General features: G+C 42.1%; 1 protein-coding gene across 1 annotated transcript; it reads left to right on the top strand.

Moving 5' to 3' along the window:
• Window positions 1-1,242: 1,242 nt before the first annotated feature.
• Window positions 1,243-19,823, top strand: LOC103676160 (sterile alpha motif domain-containing protein 7). Its single transcript, XM_008705352.2, has 7 exons — window positions 1,243-1,410; window positions 2,642-2,766; window positions 6,145-6,223; window positions 7,600-8,231; window positions 9,240-9,361; window positions 14,691-14,801; window positions 18,289-19,823. Exons 1-7 carry the CDS (start codon window positions 1,310-1,312, stop codon window positions 18,484-18,486), a joined length of 1,368 nt encoding a protein of 455 aa, XP_008703574.1. The 5' UTR covers window positions 1,243-1,309; the 3' UTR covers window positions 18,487-19,823.
• The last annotated feature ends 1,896 nt before the right edge of the window (window positions 19,824-21,719 follow it).

Genomic DNA, 21,719 nt, shown 5'->3' with positions numbered 1-21,719 from the left:
TTTCTGCTCAAATTATGATCTCAGAGTCATGAGATCGAGCCCAGCACATGGAGTCCCAGGTGGGACTCCGAGCTCAGTGTAGACTCTGCTTGAGATGATCTCCCTCTGCCCCTCCCCCCAGCTCTCTCTCTCTCTCAATAAATAAGAAAAACCTTAAAAAATAAAAAATAAGGAGCGCCTGGGTGGCTCAGTTGGTTAAGCATCTGACTTCAGTTCAGGTTGTGATCTTAGGGTTCTGGGATTGAGCCCCCTGTCAGGCTCCAGGCTCAGTGGGGAGTCTGCTTCTCCCTCTCCCTCTTCCTCTATTCCTCCCTCTGCTCATGCTCTCTCTCTCTCAAATAAATACAATCTTTAAAAAAATTAAAATTAAAAAAATTAAAAAAACATAATTGTAGATATCTTGAATTTTTTTAAGTGACAGTTGAGGATGAAGGAGAAGCTAAAATGACTTGCTTGACTAGTACTTTTTTAGAATTTAAAATTATTCAAAGGACATCAATAATTAACAGGAAGAAGTAAAACAAAACGTTATCCTTTTAACAATGGTCCCTTTTCCTGATCACTAGGTTCTGTGTTTATGTACACTTGGATATAACTTGCTCGCTTGCTCTAATTAAATACAGTCTTATCCTGTATCCACTCTAACTAGATATATTTTTAACCATTAAGAAGATTTTCCCCTTCTTTTCTGTTTTAATCTTACCAATTTAATAGGAATATTTTTCTGAAGATTGAACATATGGAAGAATATATGCATTTGCACCTCTGGAAATGTAAAAACCAAAATAAGGGGTGTGCCTGGGTGGCACAGTTGGTTAAGCAGCCAACTCTTGGTTTCCACTCAGGTCTGATCTCAGGGTCATGAGACGGAGCCCTGCATCAGGCTCCGTGCTCGGCACAGAGTCTGCTTGAGTTCTTCTCTCTCTCCCTCTGCCCTCCACCTCTAAAATAAATAAATACATCTTTTAAAAAATCAAAATAAGTTGTAAGAAATGAGGTTGGTATTTCTGGAATCTTGCAAGGCTAGTTTAGTTTTATTATTGCTTGTAGTGTGATATGGTATTTCCTGCGGGCTCATCAACAAATTCCAAGGACCAATTGATAAATCACTAAGTTCTACGGTTGTATCTGGGTGCTTAAAATGGAGGGGTTTTTGTGTAACTGAAAGCTTATTATAGCAGTCTCCCCAAATGTTGGGAAAATACAAACAGTGTTCAAGAAAAATTCAAATAGTTCCCAAAACATAGAGTTACTTGTTAACACATCTAGCTGATTCCTTCTAGAGCTCCATCAGTGGCGAGAGATATTGATGATCAATCCCATGATGGCCATGAACCCTTTATTGACAGCATCAGCGCAGCAGAGAATGCCACTGGTTCCTTCACCATTTGAACCTCCAACGGCGGATAGGTATCTCTTTCCAATACACTAAATATACTTTCCAACATGGATGTTCATTAACTTTTCAAATGATGGTAACTCCAGTGTTGTTTTCTCGTCTAACGTTACTTCCATGAACGGTGGTGCACTGATTCATGTCAAGATGCTCGGGGGGCCACACCTTCAACACACTTCCTGTCACTTCCCATTTGAGGTCTGCTTGATATATTCACTCAACACACAGCTAACGAGCACTTGCCCTGTGACAGGCATCCCGTGGGTACAAATATTGCCCTAACAGAATACCACAGAGTGCATGGCTCCAACAACAAAAGTTGACTTCTCATACTTCTGGTGCCTGAAAAGCCCTAGATCATGGTGTTGGCAGGGTTGATTGGGGGTGAGACCTCTTTCCTTGACTTGCAGATAGCTGCCTTCTTGCTGTGCCTTCCCTTGGCCTTTTCCTCTGTGTATGCGCTCCTGCTACCTCTTCCTTGTATAGGGACACCACTACTGGATCAGGATTCCACTGTTATGGCCACATTTAACCTTAAGTCTCCCCTAAAAGGTCCTATCTCCATATGTGATCACATTGGGGGTTCAGAACACATGCATTTAGGGGAAACGCAACTCACTCCATAACAATTGAGTACCCGGGATTTCCTGTGATAGAACAATTCTCTCTTTTCAACAAAAGTGACATTATCAATGCTTAGGATGTACACTCTGGCAGTGTCTTATTTTCCCTTCTTTCGAGTATTTTGACATTCTGGGGAAAAAGTCATATCCATTATTCATTGTTGTTCGTGGAGCCTGAGCAATAAATTTGGACTCTTGAGATCCCTGAAGTTTGGCCAAATAAATAAACTGTCACCTGGATAGTCAAACACTAATCCCAGATGGCAAAACCCAAGCCAAGTACGTCCATTGCATGAGAAAATGATGTTGTGGTCAGAACGGTATGTTGGTCATGGGAAATCGGAGAACAGTATTGATTTGATTAGATCTCTTTTCCAGACATTCCTAGAACTTTCTTTTCCTGCTTTATCTGTTGTGTTGTCATCTGAGTCTATCCTTCCTTAGTAGATCTTTCTTAGCACATTTCTGCTTAAACCAATAGAGGCTGCAGGATTTTTGCACTTCATTTTGGGAAGATATGATAGAATCCTATCTGGCAATTAAAAAATCTCGCTGCCTGTGTGATGGGAAATTTTTACTAGTCCATCCTCATTTTGCGTACTTTATATCTTTTTTCCTCTAGAGACTTATTTCCTTCCACTGTAGCTCCTACTGACCCAAGACGGTTTTGTGTTCCTTCCCAATTTGGATCTTCTGTTCTACCAAATGCAAATACGACAAACACGCTGTCCAATCGTGTCTACTCAGGTATGAGCAATAGACGGCTTTGGTCTGGGGAGCGCTGTGACCTGGATGGCTGCTTGAAGCTTGCCATCACGCTATCAAATCTACTGCTGAGTCTGGGCAGCAGAACCGTGTGGCGGTTATGCCTGTAGGTTCTGTACTTGCTGCCTAGATTTAAGTCATGGTTCCACCATTGTGTAACTGAGTGTAAGTTGCCTAACTCCTCCAACCACCAATTTACTGGTGAATGACATGAAAAGTTGCAATATTATTATCTGTCTTATCTTACATGTGAGGAACTGATGAGGTCATGAGCAGATGAGATCTGAAATTGAAAGGGGCTTGGGGCTATTCGTCTATGGCCTGATAGGTCATAGTGGGAGTTCGCCTTTTATTCTGAGTAGGAGGTGAAGCTTTTGAGGAGTTTAAGCAAAGGAGCCACGTGGTCTGACTTACATTTTATCAGGATCACTCTGGCTGCTGTATCTGGGACAAACTTGATAGGATCAGAGTTCTGAGGATAAACTGATGGGAGTTCATGGGCTATTAGAATAGCCTAAAGATTATGATGGGTTGGCCCTGAGTGGCAACAGTTCCATAGTAACACATGGTTGGATTCTGTAATTATTTTGAAGGTAGAAATAACAGGCTTTCTCACAGTTTAGTTATAAGGTGTGTGAGAGAGAGGTGTTAAGGAGGACAGCAAAAATTTTGGTGTGAGCAATAGGAAAGGTAAAGTTCACTATTGAGGAAGAGCATGAGAGGAACAGAGTTCTTGGGGTGGAGAGATGTTGTAGGCACAATTTTGCTCCTATTACGTTTGAGATGCCCAACAGACCCTCAGTGGGAGATGTCAGGAAGGCAGCTAAATCTCAGAGAGGACTTCTGGAGACAACCTGGAGAAATAATTTTAGAATTCATCAGCATAGATGAGACTAGATGAGATTGCCCCTAGAATGTGTATAGATAGAGTTTAAAAGGATGATGCTTAGGGCACGCCAACAAGATCCAAAAGATGAGAAGGAACAAGCAAGGGAGAAATAGGAGGAGAAACCAGTGAGGCGAGAGGAAACCCAGGAGAGCCTGGTGACCTCAAAGGCAAGGGAAGAAGTTGTAAGGACAGAGAGAGAGCCTCTGTGTCAAGTGTGCCAAGTAGATGAAAACTAGAATATATGATTAGATTTAGCTAAGTGGAGCTCATTGGTGATCTTGATAAAAGCAGTCAGTAGAGCGGTATCAGTGAAGACACGACAAGATGGAGGCCAAGAGAGATTAGGAAGTGAGAATTTCCTCACGATATTGAAGATCAAACTGACGTATCTTATCTCCCTGAAACTATATTCATGAGTTTCTGTTTGTCCCTACTCTCCAATCCCAACAACTCTCAATAGATAAGAATGATGGGAGTGAAGAGTTTGACACAAGAAGAAATATGATTGGTGCCAGGGCCGGTGAAGACACCAGCCTGGCTGGATTTGAGCATGCTGTGTATGGATCCACCGCAGTGGGATTGGGCGCACAAGCCAGGGCCAGATATGAAACTAGACACACCTACTGCAGTGATCCAAGGCCCAAAAAGACTGTCCCAAAGCTGATCCCAGATAAAAGCCCCATCTGGCAGCAAGAACCCAGTAAATCTATAGCCCACGGTTACAGGCAAAACATAAGTAGACCAGGGAAATCATTTCATTGCTGACTCAGAGAGCCTGGCTTAGTGATAAAAAAAAAAAAAAACAGAAGCTGTCAATATTTGGATATAAGCAAGCAAGTTGGCCACCATCTCAGGGACATAGGTCAGGTCTCCTGTCTCAAGTCTGATGTGTAGGAGAATAAGCAAGGGAAAAGTAGGGCCTCGGTCCTACAGAAACTGAGCTGCTAAGTAAGTTAGCAAAATAGAAACTAAAACAGAAATCTATTTCAAAAATTGGATGTTAGTTAGAGAGTGGATTTTTACAGCTGGACCAGCACTAAAGTTGATGTCATCTATTTGGGAAAGAGAAAGAAACTTGGAATAGGTTTGATGATTCCAGATTTCAGAGGGTCCTAGAGCCCAGGTAGTTAGACCTGTGCCCTCTATACCGGACTTCTCATGAGAACTTTCTCTGCATGCTTTGGCAGGACCTCCTGGGTTCAAAGTTTCATGCATACCAGCTCTCTAAAGAAGAATATTTTGAAGCCACTGAATTATAAAAATATAGAGCTTTAGAGTTAGGAGAATTTTAGAGGTCACCTCATCTAATCTCCAAATTTTACAAATGACAAATAATCTTTAAAAAGATATAGTATGATTATTTCAAGATAGGTTATTCGTATGAGTTAAATGAGCTATTCTAGCTTAGTACATGTACAAGAAACAGTTCTAGCTCGCATGGTACTGACCCCTTTGTTAGGAGAACAGATTTTCACATGTAAAACTACCAGTGAACAAAACTACATGTAAGAAGTACAGTTTGTGTGTCTGTTATGTTAAAGTGTGTTCCGTAGACCTGTGCTGGTCTGTGAAGAGGTTGTGCAAATGAGTGCATAAATAGAGAAAGTTTTGCAGCCATTTGACAGGGTAATCCTCTGCCTGTTGATCTAATAATTTTTTTCACCTGATACTTGTATTTGTCCTTGTTTTCATTTCAATTTTATAAAAGTTCACTTTATTGTATTTTTTAAAAGTATTGGTCCATGATGGGTGGAAATTTTAAAAGAAAAAAAAATGCTCCTTTACCATAGATGGTTTGAAAAGCATCAGTATAGACTCTACATGCTTTGGGAGTACAGAGAAAGAAAAAAGTCAATAGAGCATAAAGTTCCCAGGCAAGAATAGAGCCTTGAAATCGTGATGCTACTGTTATTTCAAGATCTTTTAAAGACTATACAAAGAATATAATTTCTAACCAACTTCATTGAAAGCATTTTGGAAAAAGTATCTTCCTCAGATACACCAAAAAGTCCACATAGAGAGCTTTATATTTGACCCATCAAATCATTTCATTTATTTCCAGGGATTTTGGTGCATAAGAAGCGCTTAGTTCCTTTTTTTTTTAAAGGTCAACTAATTTCTCTTATAGCAAAAAAAAAAAAAAAAAGTTATCCATTTTTTTACTGCAAAAGCTAGAAATGAAGAGATCCACAGCTCATTTCATCTTTTTTCTTTTTGAAGTGTGGTAGGAAAATGTCACCAAGCACAAGACCGATACTTAAAGAAAGATAAAATTATCTAGTATTTATCATTCCATCACCAACGTGACTCTAAGATGCTGACCAGCAATTATCTGACACTGTTTCCAACTTTGTGCTCTACTGGTGGGTTTTTGTAGATGCTGTTTTAAATCGTTATATTTCATTGTGTAATGTTTAAATGGACACTGTTAATTTGTTTGTGGGATGAGATGATGGTTTTCTTTTTTTAAGGTTGGGGTATTTTACCCCCCGAATCCATAAAGGCAATGGCCAGAAGGAATGAAATGATTCAAAGGCAGCAGACTGCCAGGTAACATAACAGTGTTGTTTTATTTGTTTTCTATTCATTCACTTGTTCGTTTATTCATTTGCTTTAGGCAGATAGATAAATAGGTAGATAGAAAGATAAATAGAAAGATAGATGATATAGATACTTTTTATGTACACATATTTCATTCATTTGTTCTATTTGTATATATGTACACACTTTATTTATATATATATTTTATTATATATATTTGATAGATATCTGATTACATACAAAAAGTATTTCAGGAATATTACAAAAAGAAATATACACAAACATATATTCAGGTTGGTTAAAGATAAAAGCAAGATTAGAAATTACGTAGCGGGGGCGCCTGGGTGGCACAGCGGTTAAGCGTCTGCCTTCGGCTCAGGGCGTGATCCCGGCGTTATGGGATCGAGCCCCACATCAGGCTCCTCCGCTAGGAGCCTGCTTCTTCCTCTCCCACTCCCCCTGCTTGTGTTCCCTCTCTTGCTGGCTGTCTCTATCTCTGTCAAATAAATAAATAAAATCTTTTAAAAAAAAAAAAGAAAAGAAAAAAAAGAAGTTACGTAGCGAAGCTAAGGCCGTAGACCATAATAGTTGAACAATGTCTCACAGTTAAAATGCCTAGTTGTGATGGCTCCGAAATTCATATTGACACTTCTGTTTTAAATGACTTCGATTCTGCCCAAATATAGGAGCCACGCTTGCCATCCCCACTTGAGATTCTGCGAGCAGAGCCCAGACAGCCCCATGTCAGTGGCCCCAAAAGTAGCCTTCAGCTGTAGCAACTGGAAAGGAAAGACAGCAATAATGATAGCGCATGGCCCTGGGGAGCAAGAAGGCATTATCCTCAGTGTTCTCACCACTGAACACTAATGGGTCCAGGTGATAACCCATAAACAAAGTAAAGGAAGCAAAACCCCCACCACGTCCTCCCGCAGAACCGCTGCCAGTTCTTGGATCTGTAACAGTTGAGACTTGCATTGGCTCGCTGTCTTCCTTAAGTCCCACTATGGTTATACCACAGGGTTCAAAAACCTCTTCCCAGAACTTTAGTTTCTTTGAGGATTAATCTCTGGCAAGAAACTATCCTCTGCCATGTTACCCCCATTCCTGCTAAAGTCGCCAGACCTATTAGAGGTAATGCTTTAAAAACTGGCCTTGCACTTCCATTGGGCGATTCAGCCAAAACTTTCACCATCAGATCTTTATTCCAAACTGTCCTTCCCAGTGAATTTGGGGGGGAATTCATGTTTCCACCCAACACACTTCAGATAAGCAGTGTGAAGACTCAGGAAAAGCAGACGTTCCATCTCAGGGAAGGCAGAGGTCCATTAAGGTTATATTTCTAATGGCTTTCTTGGGGTGTATAAAATATATTGTTCCGTTTTTAGGATGGAGATGGAAATGCATGCCATTTACCAACAAAGGAGAATAGAAAAAGTGAATCCCAAGGGACTAGCAGGCCTAGGGATACCGTTCCTCTATGGCTCCAGTATGGCACCTGGCCCAGCCACCTACCACGGCAGGGGCATGCTCCCTGCCGGGCACCTGCCTTTTCACAGAAGTACCCTGAGAAATCTTCAGGGAAACCCCACGCTAGTGGCAACTGGTCCACATTTTCTAGAGAGCTGGGGTCAGAAATGTCACCGTCTCAAGAGAAGTACAGGGAATCAGAAAGTTTTAGATAACGATATTGAGAGCTCCAAACGTCAGGTAGAAGAAAAACTCTTAGGCCAGACTCATGTGATTCCCTATGAAGAGGATGAATATGCAAAGGAACCAGAGACTGAGGCTCTCAACAATCAGAAGTCAAGTGAAACCAATGAAAAGCCAGCTACAGCTCTTGCCAACACCTGTGGGGAGCTCGAGCCCACCCACAGACGACCGTGGGGAGCTCATGGTCCTCCTCTAGAAGCAAAGGCCTCCTGGGATGGTGCTAAAGAGAAGCCTTCAGAGCAGGGCTTTGCAACCTGTGGGGAAAAGAACGATGTTGGCCCTCCAAATCCTCGACCAGCTCTGCCAGGTGGGTGCCAGGGGCCAATGGCCCAACCTGGTGAGCCACAGGTCACCAAGTCCTCAATTTATTCCATAATGCATTATACCCATCATGTTTCCTTTTATTCTTCTTTTTCTGAGTCTTATTTAGAACTACGTCTTTTTGAAGTCACTTTATTATGTTAGTTCCAATAAAGCCATGCTAGTGACACTCCTCTCCGTTCGTATGTTGCTATATAAAGAATTTTCAGCAAAAGCTAGGAAGACAAGAATGAGGAAGAATGGGGGAAACCTACCAGAATTTTAACTTAAAATTTTAATTTAATTAGCTGTTAATTTCTTCAACACAAAATAGAGTGGTTTCTTGCTTAAAAGGATAAATTCTATCTCCCCTGTATTTAAGTGTAGAAAGCTATAGACAATTAAACAGAAGCGTTGACTTGCAATGCCCTTTATTATGGCGATACCTTCTTACCTAAAAGCATTAGCACACCAGCCACCCCACCCAAACACACACTGAAGAGTCTTCTAGACCTTCTTTAGATAAAAATATTTTAAAACATGGGATTTGGGGGGAGGGGGTTGTAGTTACCAAACCAACTGCTTCCCTTACAAAGTGTTAATTTGCCCTTTTTGATGAATATGTAGCTAAATTCTTGCATCACCTAGAGAGCATGATAAATCATATAACATCGTGGAACACGATAGTGCTCATCTGGAGAATAAAATCCGCAGGGCATTTCTCTTGGACTCGCAGAGAAACAGAGCAGTCGGGAACTTCTTTGTTTATTTACGATAAGGCTGTCGTTAAAGATCTTTAGAGGAAGAAAAGAAAGGAGATTGCTCAACTCTTAAGAAAATGTCTCTCAGTATCTTTTAAGGAGTTTACACATAGATCTATAGGGATCTAAAGGGACCCTCAGTGGTAATAGAATATGAGGACATTAATATAACTATACATCAAACTGTGTTCTTAGCTTCCCCCCTTTCCCTGGAAATTTTATATAACCAAGTAATTTCCTTTCCATTTTTAAAGGAGCACACCCACTGGCTACAATTGGGGAAAATCTGTCCTTAGATGAAGATATTCAGAAATGGACTGTGGACGACGTGCACAACTTCATCAGTGGCCTTCCAGGTTGTTCTGACTATGCCCAGGTGAGTTAACATTGAAGTATTTTCATGAAAATAAAACACTTCGAAATATATTTCCTTCCGAAAGAGTTCTGTCCAACTTGCATTTTTCTCTCAGAGAGGATTCCTAATAATTTACCCCTCCATATGTCATGGGCTGACCTGGGACAGGAGCCTGGGATCGGTGGAGCTTGGGTCATGTCCCCACACCCCATCTGCAGGGAAGGCTGGGAGAGCCGTGTCTGTCTGGCTTTTGTTTCTATTTTATCAAGACTCCCAGGAGGTAGGAATTCACCCAAAATTAGGAGATTTGGTGGCCAAAGATCCAAAAACAGTGGAAATGTTTACTACATTTCCTACTCTTCCATATAACATTGTGGGGGTACGTACTTTTGTACCAGAAGTCTTAGGCTACTCGTAATAGGTAATAGAAATATATTCTTCATTCTAAAAGGATAACAAGGCAATAGATCTGAAAAATAAGAAATGAACTATTTTGAAATTCTATATTTATGCTGGGGCAATAATACAAAAGTACATATACACAGATAATTCAATCTGGTAGATAAAATACTACTTTTTGAGTTATAATGAACTGTCAGGACAGTTGGAAAGAAGACTGGTTTCGCTCATATGGGAAAATGGGTTGGCCAGTTTTTAAAGTTTATGTCAGTGCTATATTTTCATACACAAAGTTTATTTTTTCAAGTGATTTAGTTTTTTAAAGATTTTATTTATTTATTTGAGAAAGAGAGAGGGAGAGAGCATGAGCCAGGGTGAGCAGCAGAGGGAGAAGGAGAAACAAGACTCCCAGCTGAGCAGCTGGGTCCCAGGACCCTGAGATCATGACCTGAGCCAAAGGCGGCCACTTAACCGACTGAGCCACTCAGGCGCCCCGCAAGTGATTTAATAACACAATTTTAAGTAACAATTTGCCTAGTAAATCTGATGTCATTACCTTTGCCATATATACTAAAGGAAAAGAAAATAAGGAAAGGACATTATAATTTAACATAATTAACCGATGTTAGAAATAACTTTTTTCAGATCTTAGTTTTGTGATCACTTTTTACTTCAGTGTAAAGCTGTTAGTTCTTCTACATTTTCTTTCTTTTTTTTCCCTGTTTATTGGACTTACGGAAACATTAGATAGAGTAGTCGTTAACAGTATGGCTTATGAAACCAGAAAGCGCAAGTTCAAATCCTGGCTTTTGTGTTTTCTGGACATGTGACCTGGGACAGTTGCCTGTCTTCCTGGTGCACAGTTTTTCATCCATAAAATGGGGATAATTGTATAATATATTCCCAAAGGATTGTTGTAAGCCTTGAAGAGGGCCTGGCACTTGTAAGTACTTGATAAACATTAATTTCATCATTGTATCAGAGGCTCCTCAAGGGAACGAAACCTCAGGTTACTTATGAGACAAGTTGCATTCTTCAAGTCACCCCCTTTGTCTTTTTTGCATACTTGATAAAAATTCTGCCCTGTTCTCTCCTATTCAGCAAGTATAACATTATAGTTTTCTTATTGGTCATTCACCATGGGGCAATCACTTTTTAAATTTATCTATTCCACTTATCAAGTGCCACATCAACCACCAGAACAGTGAAGTTACCAAATTTTGATAACAGCCAGAAATAAGCAGCCCTGTGTGTAATGAGCATGTGATTGCTGGCTTCTAGCAGACTGAATCTCTTTGAATCCTCATCATTCTTAATCAGCCAGTGATCCACAGGCATAGAAGTGCTCTTTATAATAACCACTCTTGTAATAAATGACGCCATGTGTACATTTCACACTTTATCATCCTCAACATACTCTTGCGGGTTCATAGAAGTCACATGAACATGAATACCCCAAACTTGGCTGACTCATTATCTCACACCAACAGGATGTCAGTGCTCCTTTCCCCACCCCAAGAAGTGGTACCAGTGTTTCTAGGTGTTTCTCAAATGTGGTTAGGATCAAGTTCTGCTCTTGCTTCCTCATTAGTTGATTCCCTACCTGGGACTGCTGGCAAAAACAGCCGCAAGCAGGCCACGGCCCTATTGGGCACAACCCTGCCGTGCTCAGTGACAGTACGGTGTGTATAAACGGAGAGAATCTCTCTGGACACAACAGAGTGTAACAAGCTTCGAAGCAGTACAGCTCAGGCACAGCTGTCACTAAAACCCTTGTCTAGTATGGTATAGCCTGGGACTACCCCGGGTCACACCCCCTCTCCTCCTCCCACTCCCACCACCCTGTCCCCTTCTTTCTCATCTCTGCCTTGGGTGGCTACTCAGCAACGTCCCCTCACCTGCCTCCATAGGTATAAAAAGAAATCCAGAAAAAAAGAACCACAACTAAACCTCGGAGCTCCTAAGCAAATGAAATTCTTTTAAACAGATGTAGAGAGGGGGTTGATAGCCCAATTGTTCAGGGACATCCAGGAGACCCTGCAACACATCTTGTTTGTTCTAAGTGACTCAACAGAATAACTGAAATATAACTGAAATAACTGAAATCACTAAAATTATACATATGTTTATATGGTCTTGGCCTCAAGTATTGTCTTGAGAATGAAGTGGGAGGGACATCTGAGTGACGCTGGATTGTTCTGCAACTTTGCCTTGGGGCCAGTTTCCTCCACCACGGCTGAGGGTCAGACCCTGGCTGCCAACCTGCCTTTGTTTGAAAATATGTCCCTCCCCTGAAGGGAGAGGCGTCTGACAGTGAGTTTACCGGCTGAGGGGACGGTGAGATGGAAGAGAGGCAAAGGAGGAACTCCCAGGAGAAGACCAGGAACCAGAAAGAATTTAGCACAACTGGGATTTCAGGAGTAGCTCCTGGTGGCACAGAGAGGGCCAGAACCAAGGTGGGAGAGGTGAGAATGGCAAGACAGGAGGCTGGAATAGGGGAAGAGGCCAGGTCACAAAGATCCAGGGAGACACCGTGAGGGATTGTGACTTTATCCCGAAGGCAGTTGAGGTTTTAAGCATGAATGACATGCTTAGCTTTATATTTCAGAAAGGTCACTTAGGTTGCTCTTATGAAAATAGGTTGAAGGTGGGAAGACTAGTGGGGAAGCCCTAGATGGCCCCAGGGGGACGGGGAGATAAGAACACTATCTAGGGTGCCTGGCTGGCTCAGCTGGCGAAGCATCTGCCTTCAGCTCAGTCATGATCGCAGGGTCCAGGGATCGGCTGCGGGGAGTCAGCTGGTCGCTCCCATCTACCCCCACCCCACCCTGCTGGTGTGCTCACACTCTCTCTAATAAATAAATAAAATATATTTTTTTTAAAAGACGACTATCTAAAAGACAGAATTAGCATGACTCAGTTTCTAAGTTTAAGATATACGTTAGGGAGCCTTCAGCATAGACATTCCCTGAAGCCAAAAGACTGGGATGAATCAGGAAAACCAAAGAAGACCTGAGGTAGAAGCCTCAGGAACTCAAGCACGTAAGGACGGATAAAGAAGTGGTAGCCGCAGAAATGACCGGGAAGGAAAGGCACAGGGTCCCCAGGAGGGAGCTGCCTCGCAAAGCAAGGGAAGAGCGTTTTTCATGAAAAAGTGGTCAACAGTGTCAAAGGCAGGCAGGAGCACAAGGAATATCCGTACGTTTGGTGACAGCAGAGTCACCAGGGACCCAGACGCAAGCAGGTTTAACCGACTAGTGAGGGCTGGAGTCAGACTCCTCGGGACTGAGGAACGACTGCTAGGGAAGAACATGGAGGCAGGGAGGAGCCAAACTCTGGAGAAATTGGGCTGCGAAGGGGCTGAGAGATGTGGGGCGGGATCTAGAGTCAGAGCGAGGGAGCTGTAATATCGTTTGCTCAGTGATGCAGACTTGCCTAAATGTCCATGGGAAGGAGCCGGCCAGAGAGCGGAGACGACTCTGAGAGAGGGGGTCGCCACTGAGGGACGCCTGAGGTGGGGGACGCGCAGCGTCCGTGAGGAGACTGTCTCCACACACGGAGAGACCGTCTTCCACCACATCAGCACAGAGGAGAAAATGGCCGTCGTTAGGTTGCTGGGGAGAATTAGAGGAAGTTATTTTTGTTTGTTTGTTTGTTTAAAGATTTTATTTATTTGAGAGAGAGAGAGAGAGAGATAGTAAGAGAGAGCAGAGCAGGAGGGAAGGGCAGAGAGAGAAGCAGGCTCCCCACTGAGCAAGGAGTCCCAGGACCCTGGGACCATGACCAGAGCCAAAGGCAGACGCTTCACCCACTGAGCCACCCAGGCGCCCCAAGGAAGTTCTTATCTACTGGTCTCTTCTCTTCTCTTCTCTTCTCTTCTCTTCTCTTCTCTTCTCTTCTCTTCTCTTCTCTTCTCTTTCTCTCTTTCTTTTTCAAATAGGAAGTTATATGGTCTGCTGAAAATGAGGGAGGATTCTGCAAGGTCGTAAGTGTGAAGAGTGTGAAGAAAGCTTGAAAATAGAAAAAAGACAGAGATCATCAGTAAATAAAGGATTGCCAGGCAGTGTGAAGCTGGAAGTCATGAAATTACAGTACTACCAGTCTGCCCAGATTTTTGATTCATCTCTTTATCTGCCTGGAATCTTTGTCCACCCGCAACCTTCCTAGTTTCTAGAAGAGAGGAAGGCTTGGTGGCATCCACTCCACAGTCAGAACAGAGGGGTGCCTGGGTGGCTCAGCCGTTAAGCGTCTGCCTTCGGCTCAGGTCATGATCCCAGGGTCCTGGGATCGAGCCCCACTTTGGGCCCCCTGCTTGGCGGGAAGCCTGCTTCTCCCTCTCACACTCCCCTTGCTTGTGTTCCCTCTCTCACTGTCTCTCTCTGTCAAATAAATAAGTAAAATAATAATAATAATAATAAAAAGAACAGAGAGGGCCCCTGGAAAGGCTCTGAATGCTGGTCCTCACCTGCATTACCTCTCCTCCCCTTGCCATTCGTCCAAGGCAGTGGGCAGAGGCTGCACCTGTTCATGCGAGAGGAGAAATTTGTCTGCCATGGTTTTTACCCACAACCCTTTACTCAGTCTGTTTGTGCATTTGTTGATTTGTCCAGCAACATTTATTGCATATCTACTCTGCAATAGTGGTACCAGCCACGGCATTACAGGGCCACTGGTAAATAAGACGTGGGCCTGCCCTCAAGCAATAACTACTCCAGGTTGCGGTTGAGTCCCATAAACAGAATTACACTGTACTCTAAGAGTAATTAAAGAACACAGACAACTTGCTGCTGGAGCACAGAAGAGACAATAACTGAAAATGAGAAATTGATAACGATTTGTGTCGGCCTCTAGCAGTCTTAATGTTTCCTCCAAAACTAAAATACCTATATATAAAACAGGAATTTTTTAAAAAGTCATATAGGCAAAGTTAACAGCTTTTGTGTTTAATAAGGTATTTAAAGATCATGCAATTGATGGAGAAACCTTGCCGTTACTCACAGAGGAGCATCTTCGAAGCACTCTGGGATTAAAGCTAGGGCCGGCACTAAAGATTCAATCGCAGGTATGGTGAGTTCTTGTAACTAAATATGCATTAGTAGTATGAGACTTAAGAGAAATATGTTATTTTTTCTCCTGCGGTACACAATACCTGTTATGCACAATACCTGTTTAATCTCTTTATGAAGCATTGCCCCTCTTTGGTTGGGGACATGATAGGAGGGAGGGAACCTGAAAGCTTTGGATGGGGTAGTGGTTCACGTTCCTAGCTATAGTTGGGAAGGCACAAAGCAGTGGTGTGCTGGGAAATGCTTAACAACTAGTTCTCTGTAAAAACAAAATGAACCCTGATCTGTAGCATTTAATTTCTGCAGTGTAAATACCCCCAGTATGTCTGACAAACTCCTAATGTAATGTCACTGAATACAGAATTGGGAAGAGATGCACAGCAGTATCCCCTTTGAGAGTATTTTTGCTATATGGATGGGCATAAATATCCTCAGGAGCAAAGATAATAACAAATAACAGTATGGGACCCCTGTGTGGCTCAGTCGGTTAAGGATCTGACTCTTGATTTCGGCTCAGGTCATGATCTCAGAGTCATGAGATCGAACCCCACGTTGGGCTCCGCACTAGGCATGGAATGTGCTTAAGATTCTTTCTCCCTCTCTGCCCCTCCCCCTGCCATGTGCACAGGCACTCTCTGTCTCTCTCTAAATAATAATAATAATAATAAATAATAAGTAATAGTAAAATAATTAGATAAAACAATTCAGTAGTGATGAATTTTTGAGTATTTATTTTTTGAGTTTTCAATATAATGTATTTAATTGTAAGCTTCTATAATTTAATTTTTAATACTGCCATGCTCAACAACTGGCTTGCAAACTTCCAGAAAGTTTCTCAACTGGCTCTTGAGACTGAAACAAGCCAACTCTAGTTCATTGCTTCTTGCCATCTCCACTGCTTCATTTGGGACTAAAGCACTGCTTTAGCCTTCTAACTGTTCCCTCAGCTCTGCCCTTGCCCTCCCAGCACCTATTCACAAAACAGTTAAGGATGATCCTCTAATACGTAAGACAGATCATGTCTGTCACCCTTCTCCTCAAAAGTCTGCCGTAGCTCCCCATTTCCTCAGAGGAAAAGCCACAGGTCTATGTTATTTGTGCTCCTCTCTGCCTACCACTGTCCTTAACTTCCTGACCTCATCTTCTACTTATCTACCCTCCCTTCCCCCCAGTTACTGCTTTTGACCATTGCCTCTGGACGCTGCTTGAACATGGAGGCATGCTCCACCTTAGGACTGTCCCCTCTGCCTGGGATGCTCTTCCCCTGATATCTCCATGCTTTGCTCCCTAATTTCTTTCATCTTTGCTCCACTATACCTGCTTAATGAACTTGCTCTGATCAGCCTGTTTAAAAGTGTACACAGCCCAGCCCCCATGCATACTACTGCATCCCTTTTCTGCTCTTCTTTTTTCCCCCAGAGCACCTATCAATCATACAATATAACCCATTTATTATATTCATATTTATCGTTGATTTCCCCCATCCCACCAGAACGTAAGCTCCATGAGAGCATAGATCTTTATCTGTTTTGTTGACTGATGTACCCTTAGAATATACAAGACCCACAATAGGTCAAAAATTATTTATTGAAAGAGCGAGTTTCCTAAAAGTGAAATCAAGAAGCATCAACTAATTCTTCCCAGAATTGATACAGGACTGCACCTTCCTACCATGCATGTTTATGCAAAGAACAATGAGATTTCAAAATATCCTTCAAAAACCATTTTTATCTGCCTAAAAATTTTAGGGTAAAGAAGTTCTTTATTTCATGTAAATACTTTCAAGTTTCCATTGGCATTCTTTTTTTCAACTTCTTATTTTGGAATAATTTTAGATACAGAAAAGTTGCAAAGATAGTACAGAGAGTTCACCCAGCTTTTCTTAATGTTAACATCTTACCTAATGTGCTACATTTGTCAAAACTAAGAAAATGACATTGGTACGATATGGTATTCACTATTTTTTTAAAGATGTTATTTATTTATTTAAGAGAGAGCCAGAGAGTACAGGAGCAGGGGTAGAGGCAGAGGGAGAGGGAGAGGGACAAGCGGACTCCCCACTGAGTAGAGAGTCTAACACGGGTTGATCCCAGGACCTTCGGATCATGACCTAAGCCAAAGTCTCATGCTTAATGGACAGAGCCACCCAGGTATCCCGGTATTCACTTTTAAATAATTTATTTTTCCTTAATGAGGATACTGTATCTCTTGGCATACTCTGTAATGACACTGCATGGTTTTTTGTCAAATCCGATTTTCTTTGGCTTTAATTTATCACTTTGTCTTTTTTTTTTTTTTGTCCTTACAATGCTGCCAACTCCAAGTCATTCCTTTTTTTTTCCCTGTGAGTATAGTTGGAATACAATGGTACATTTTCCAAGTCCTTCTTAATCTTCTTCTCACTTGCTGTTAGTATGAACCCCCAAATCATTTTCACTAGGCTGTAGTTATTTCTTGGGCTCCCATCTGACGTGTCTAAGTACCTCCCTGGAGCCCAGCTGAGTTCTACTGTCCAGGCTCCGTCTGCCTGCCCAACATGACAGGGCTCCCACAGAAGCTGTGGGGGAAAGTCTGACTGATGCCAGACATTCCATCAAACGGGACAGTTGTAGAGTCCTTGGGATTGAGAACTTCCACAGGTCCAATTGAGGCAGCAGAATTGGGAGGTTCTGGGTGACATCTGGGAGACCCAGGAGGTGAGCAGGCATGAGTTCACACTGGATAAGAGAACAAAGTCTCTCCGAAGGGGAAGCAGGGGCAAAATTCCATTATAGTGAGCCCTGCCAACAGGAAGGAAATCCACCCAGAAGACCAGAAACTTAGAAGGTGGACCTGGACAGGGAGCGATACAAGGAAAGGGATAAGAGAGGAAAAAGTTACTGGAATTTGAGAACCCAGATATTATTGAAATGGTTGAAGCTGGGTTTGAGCTATGACAACATGAACAACATAGAAATCTCCTGGGTCCCCTTGAGGGTCAAGTTTGTGTAGGAGCCCAATGGCTAATACTGGGGCACTGAGGCTCAAAGTGACAGGGTTTATGTCTCAACACTAAGCCAACTTAAAGCCAGCTGCATGCTGAAGTTGCCTAAAGATTTACGGCCTGGGCTTGGAGAAGTTGCCAGTTGGCCATTGGTAAAGATGGAGTGGTGTGTCTATTGGCTCTCTTGTGGGACCGTTAGAAAAGGGTGATATGGACTGAACTCAGAGTGAAATAATGGTACACAGATGACCCACAGCAGACCCAGGAATGGGAATTTGGAAGTTACTACCATGGTGATATCCAGTATTATAGTAATAAACACTGTATGCTTCTGAGAGAAAGAAAAAGCCCACCACGCCCTAGAACTGTGTCCCTCACAACTATGTAGATGGCCCATGCCTGAAGTTACCTCAACCTCCCTGCCCTCTGGCTAAGCAGAGTATGCTGGGTTGTTGAAAGAATCTCTAGCCTTAACTACTCTCACCATTTTGTCTTCAAAGGTGTCTCAGCATGTGGAAAGTGTGTTGTACAAGAAAAGTCTTTCACTTCCTATGCATACAAAACAAGCATTTGATCAACCAGCAGACACATCCCCTCTTTTGGATTTTAATTCCTGGGGTGATAATACATTGGACATTCCTTGTTCCCAGGATATAACAATTCCTAAAGGAATCGAACGAGATAGTGTGAGAAATTAAAACCCTCAAGGAGCAAGAAGGGTCTTAATCAGTTTTCCAAAGAGTCTAGGACACATTCTGAACGGTGTGTAAGTGTTTCCTGGGATGAGATGGAGGCTGGGAGGGAGAGAAGCCAGCCCTCCTGGAGCCCTTGGAGGCCTTGCCTCTAAGCAAATGCTAAATGAAGGAGAGAATTTGCAAACACCAAAAAAGCTACAGTTGGATATTTCCCTGTGGAAATCTCGGAAGAAGCCGGAAGAACCCATATTGAAAAAAGAGCTCCTTATCTCTCTTCACTCATTTCGCATCCCCCAACCCAGAAAGAGAAAAAGGCAGCCCCGAGGAGTTGAAAGGAGGTAGAAGAAAAAGCGGTGAAGTACAAAAAAGAGAAAGAGAAGCTGACCGCAAGGCCTCCACTTTTTCTCATTTCAGGCTTCCAGGCTGAAGGAGGACCAGGCTAGGGAAGAACAGAAGCTTGGACATTTAAGTTCAGAGTGACTGTTCTTCAGCATTTTCTTTCTGACATGGAACTATGTTATGACTAAAAATAACTCCCGATTATCTGAGGGGGAGATGAAAAGTCATAGTGCCCACCTCAGATTTCACCAGAAGGGTGGGGTAGAGTTATCTCTGCAAGGCAGGTTTGAGTTGGCAGGAGGGAGGGAAGAAGATGAAAGGGGCTTTCTGCTTGTCCCTGTGGAGTGCCTTTCAACTTCACATTTGACAGAAAGCTTCTGAAAAGATACACAAGAAACTGCTAGGAGTTTGCTCAAGGCGCGGGCGGTAACAGGAATGCGAGGGAAACTGACTGCATACCCTCTTGTACATTTTAAATGTCCAATGATGAGAATGCATTTTCTATTTTTACAATTTACATTCCAAATAAAGAAACTGTAGCAGGCAGTCTCTAAGATAGCCCCCAGCGATCCTGCTTGCGGCACTCGTGCCCTTGTGTAATGCCTCCCCTCTGACGTGGGCTGGGCTTACTGACTCTTCTAACGAACACAGTGTGAAAAACACGATGTCGCTCTGTCTGGGGTGCCCTTTCGCTCTCTTTGGAATCCCGGCTCTTGAAGAAGCCAGCTTCTGTCTCCACGCAGCCCTGCAGAGAGGCCTGAGCGATTGAACATGGAAGTGAATCTTCTGAGTCCTGTCAACAGCCACACGAGGGAACCGGAAGGCGGCTCCTCCCCAGCCAGATCTTGAAATGGCGCCGCAAACGGCTCCTGGCCACCGCTGAAGGAGGCCCCGAACCAGGGCCCCAGCTAAGCCGCTCCTGGATTCCTGACCCACAGAAACGGCAAAATAATAAATGCGTTGTTTTCAGCCACTACGTTTTGGAGTAATTTATTTCACAGCAACAGATAACTGAAACAAACAAAGAAATTACATTGATAAACATGTATAGCATGGTATCCGCATTCACTTTTTGATTTGGAAAGTGGGCTTTTGACGTTATTTCCCTTCAAGCCATGCTAACATAACTCAGCTTGGCTTTGTTTCACTTTTAATCTGAACACAGCGGTGTTTTTTGCCAACATAAAATTGTATTATACTCTGAAATATGCTTGTGACTTCCTAGTTTACCCTCTATGGAGAGAGAGAGAGAGAGAGAGAGACTGAGGAGAGAGAGAGAGAGAAAGAGAGAAATAATCCCTCCAAATTTCAAAGTTTTAAGAACGTTTGTCATATGACCTTCCAACTGTTACGATTCTCAGTGTACAGAAGTTTCACAGGATGCCAAATGTGAGTTGACAGATGTTATGGCGGGGGATAAGAAGGAAAGCTTAATTAATATTTTTAGTGGCAAAGGGATCACGTGGTTCAATCCATATGATGGTTTTGAATTTCTTATCCCTGCTTATTGAGTCCGTTGAGTTGGTAACTGATTCACTTGAACAGATGTGTCTCAATGTTGCTCCAAGGAAAGTGTTCTGATACGCCTTCCTGGCATGTACTATCACCAAAAAAAGCACTGTGCTTAATCTTACATCCCTACATAAAAAAAGAAGCAGAGGACACAGGTGAAGGAGGTGGTCCCCAGCTCCCCGCACTCTTCTGTGGAAGAAAAGAGGCTGGAGTTACTTGTCCGTACTCAGGTTACTTGCTTTCCAGATGAATGACTCCAGGGTGTGTTTTAACAACAGATCCATTTTAGAGACAGAAATAATATCGGGGGATGACGATTTCACTCAGGTTTTCGTATAGAAATAGTGTTTAACTTTTCTGCAAATACTACTTTAGTCTTGAGCATACTCTGTACCCTTTGTGGGAATATAACAAAGGACAGCAACCTATGTGTGAAAACCAATCACAATGAAACTGTGTTTGCTAAACAAGATCTTGACTTCTGAAATATTCTATTGAGACAGATTGAATAAACACCCACACAATGGAGTACTACACAGCTATTTCCCCTACAGAAGTATTACAGCTATTAAAAAGCAAAAATAGAATTTGAATATCACCGTTTTGCATCCCTGAAAATAAAGGATCTAGGTGATGATCATGAATGGCTGCTAACATCACAAATAAGAACCAACCAGGCATTACACGCCTCCTTACGGAAGTCCATGAGACAGTTATGAAAATAGCAAAACCCAAGCTATGGGAAACTGCACAGTAGAAACTGCTTAGTAACTGTGCAGTAGAAATGACCTGATTTTCTTCAACAGACAAATTGCGAAGAAAAACAGAGAGAGGAAAATGGAAAATCAATAGATTAAAAGATGCTAAAGATTCAAATCTCCCAGATGTAAACATTTTGGGAACAGGTAGTGATGATGGTTGCACAACATTGTGGATATAATTAATGTCACATAACGGTACACTTAAAAATGGTTTAAATTACGAATTTTGTTATATATAGCCACAAAAATAATTGTTTTAAGATTCAAATCACCCATTACAATTATTTGGGTACCTATCGAATGCACTGTAAAAAAAAAAAATTTAAACAATTGGGAAAATGTGAATACAATCGGAGATACCCAGTACTATTAAAGAATAATTACCTTTTTTAGATGTAATAATACTATGAAGGTTTTTTTAATTGTAGTAGGAACATTGAAAGTGAAATCTTTCCTCTTAACAAAATTTTCAGTGCACAATATAATATTGTTAACAATGGGCATAATGTTATAGTAGATCTCTAGAACTTATCTCTTTTTAAAGAGTTCTCATCTTTTAGAAATGTATACTGGAATACATACAGATAAAATGATATATGTTGGATCTGGGGTTTGATTTTACCT

Source organism: Ursus maritimus, unplaced genomic scaffold (assembly GCF_017311325.1).
Source record: "Ursus maritimus isolate PB19 unplaced genomic scaffold, ASM1731132v1 scaffold_4, whole genome shotgun sequence".
In the NCBI taxonomy this organism is placed as follows: domain Eukaryota; kingdom Metazoa; phylum Chordata; class Mammalia; order Carnivora; family Ursidae; genus Ursus; species Ursus maritimus.
This window is presented reverse-complemented; position numbering and strand designations above follow the sequence as displayed.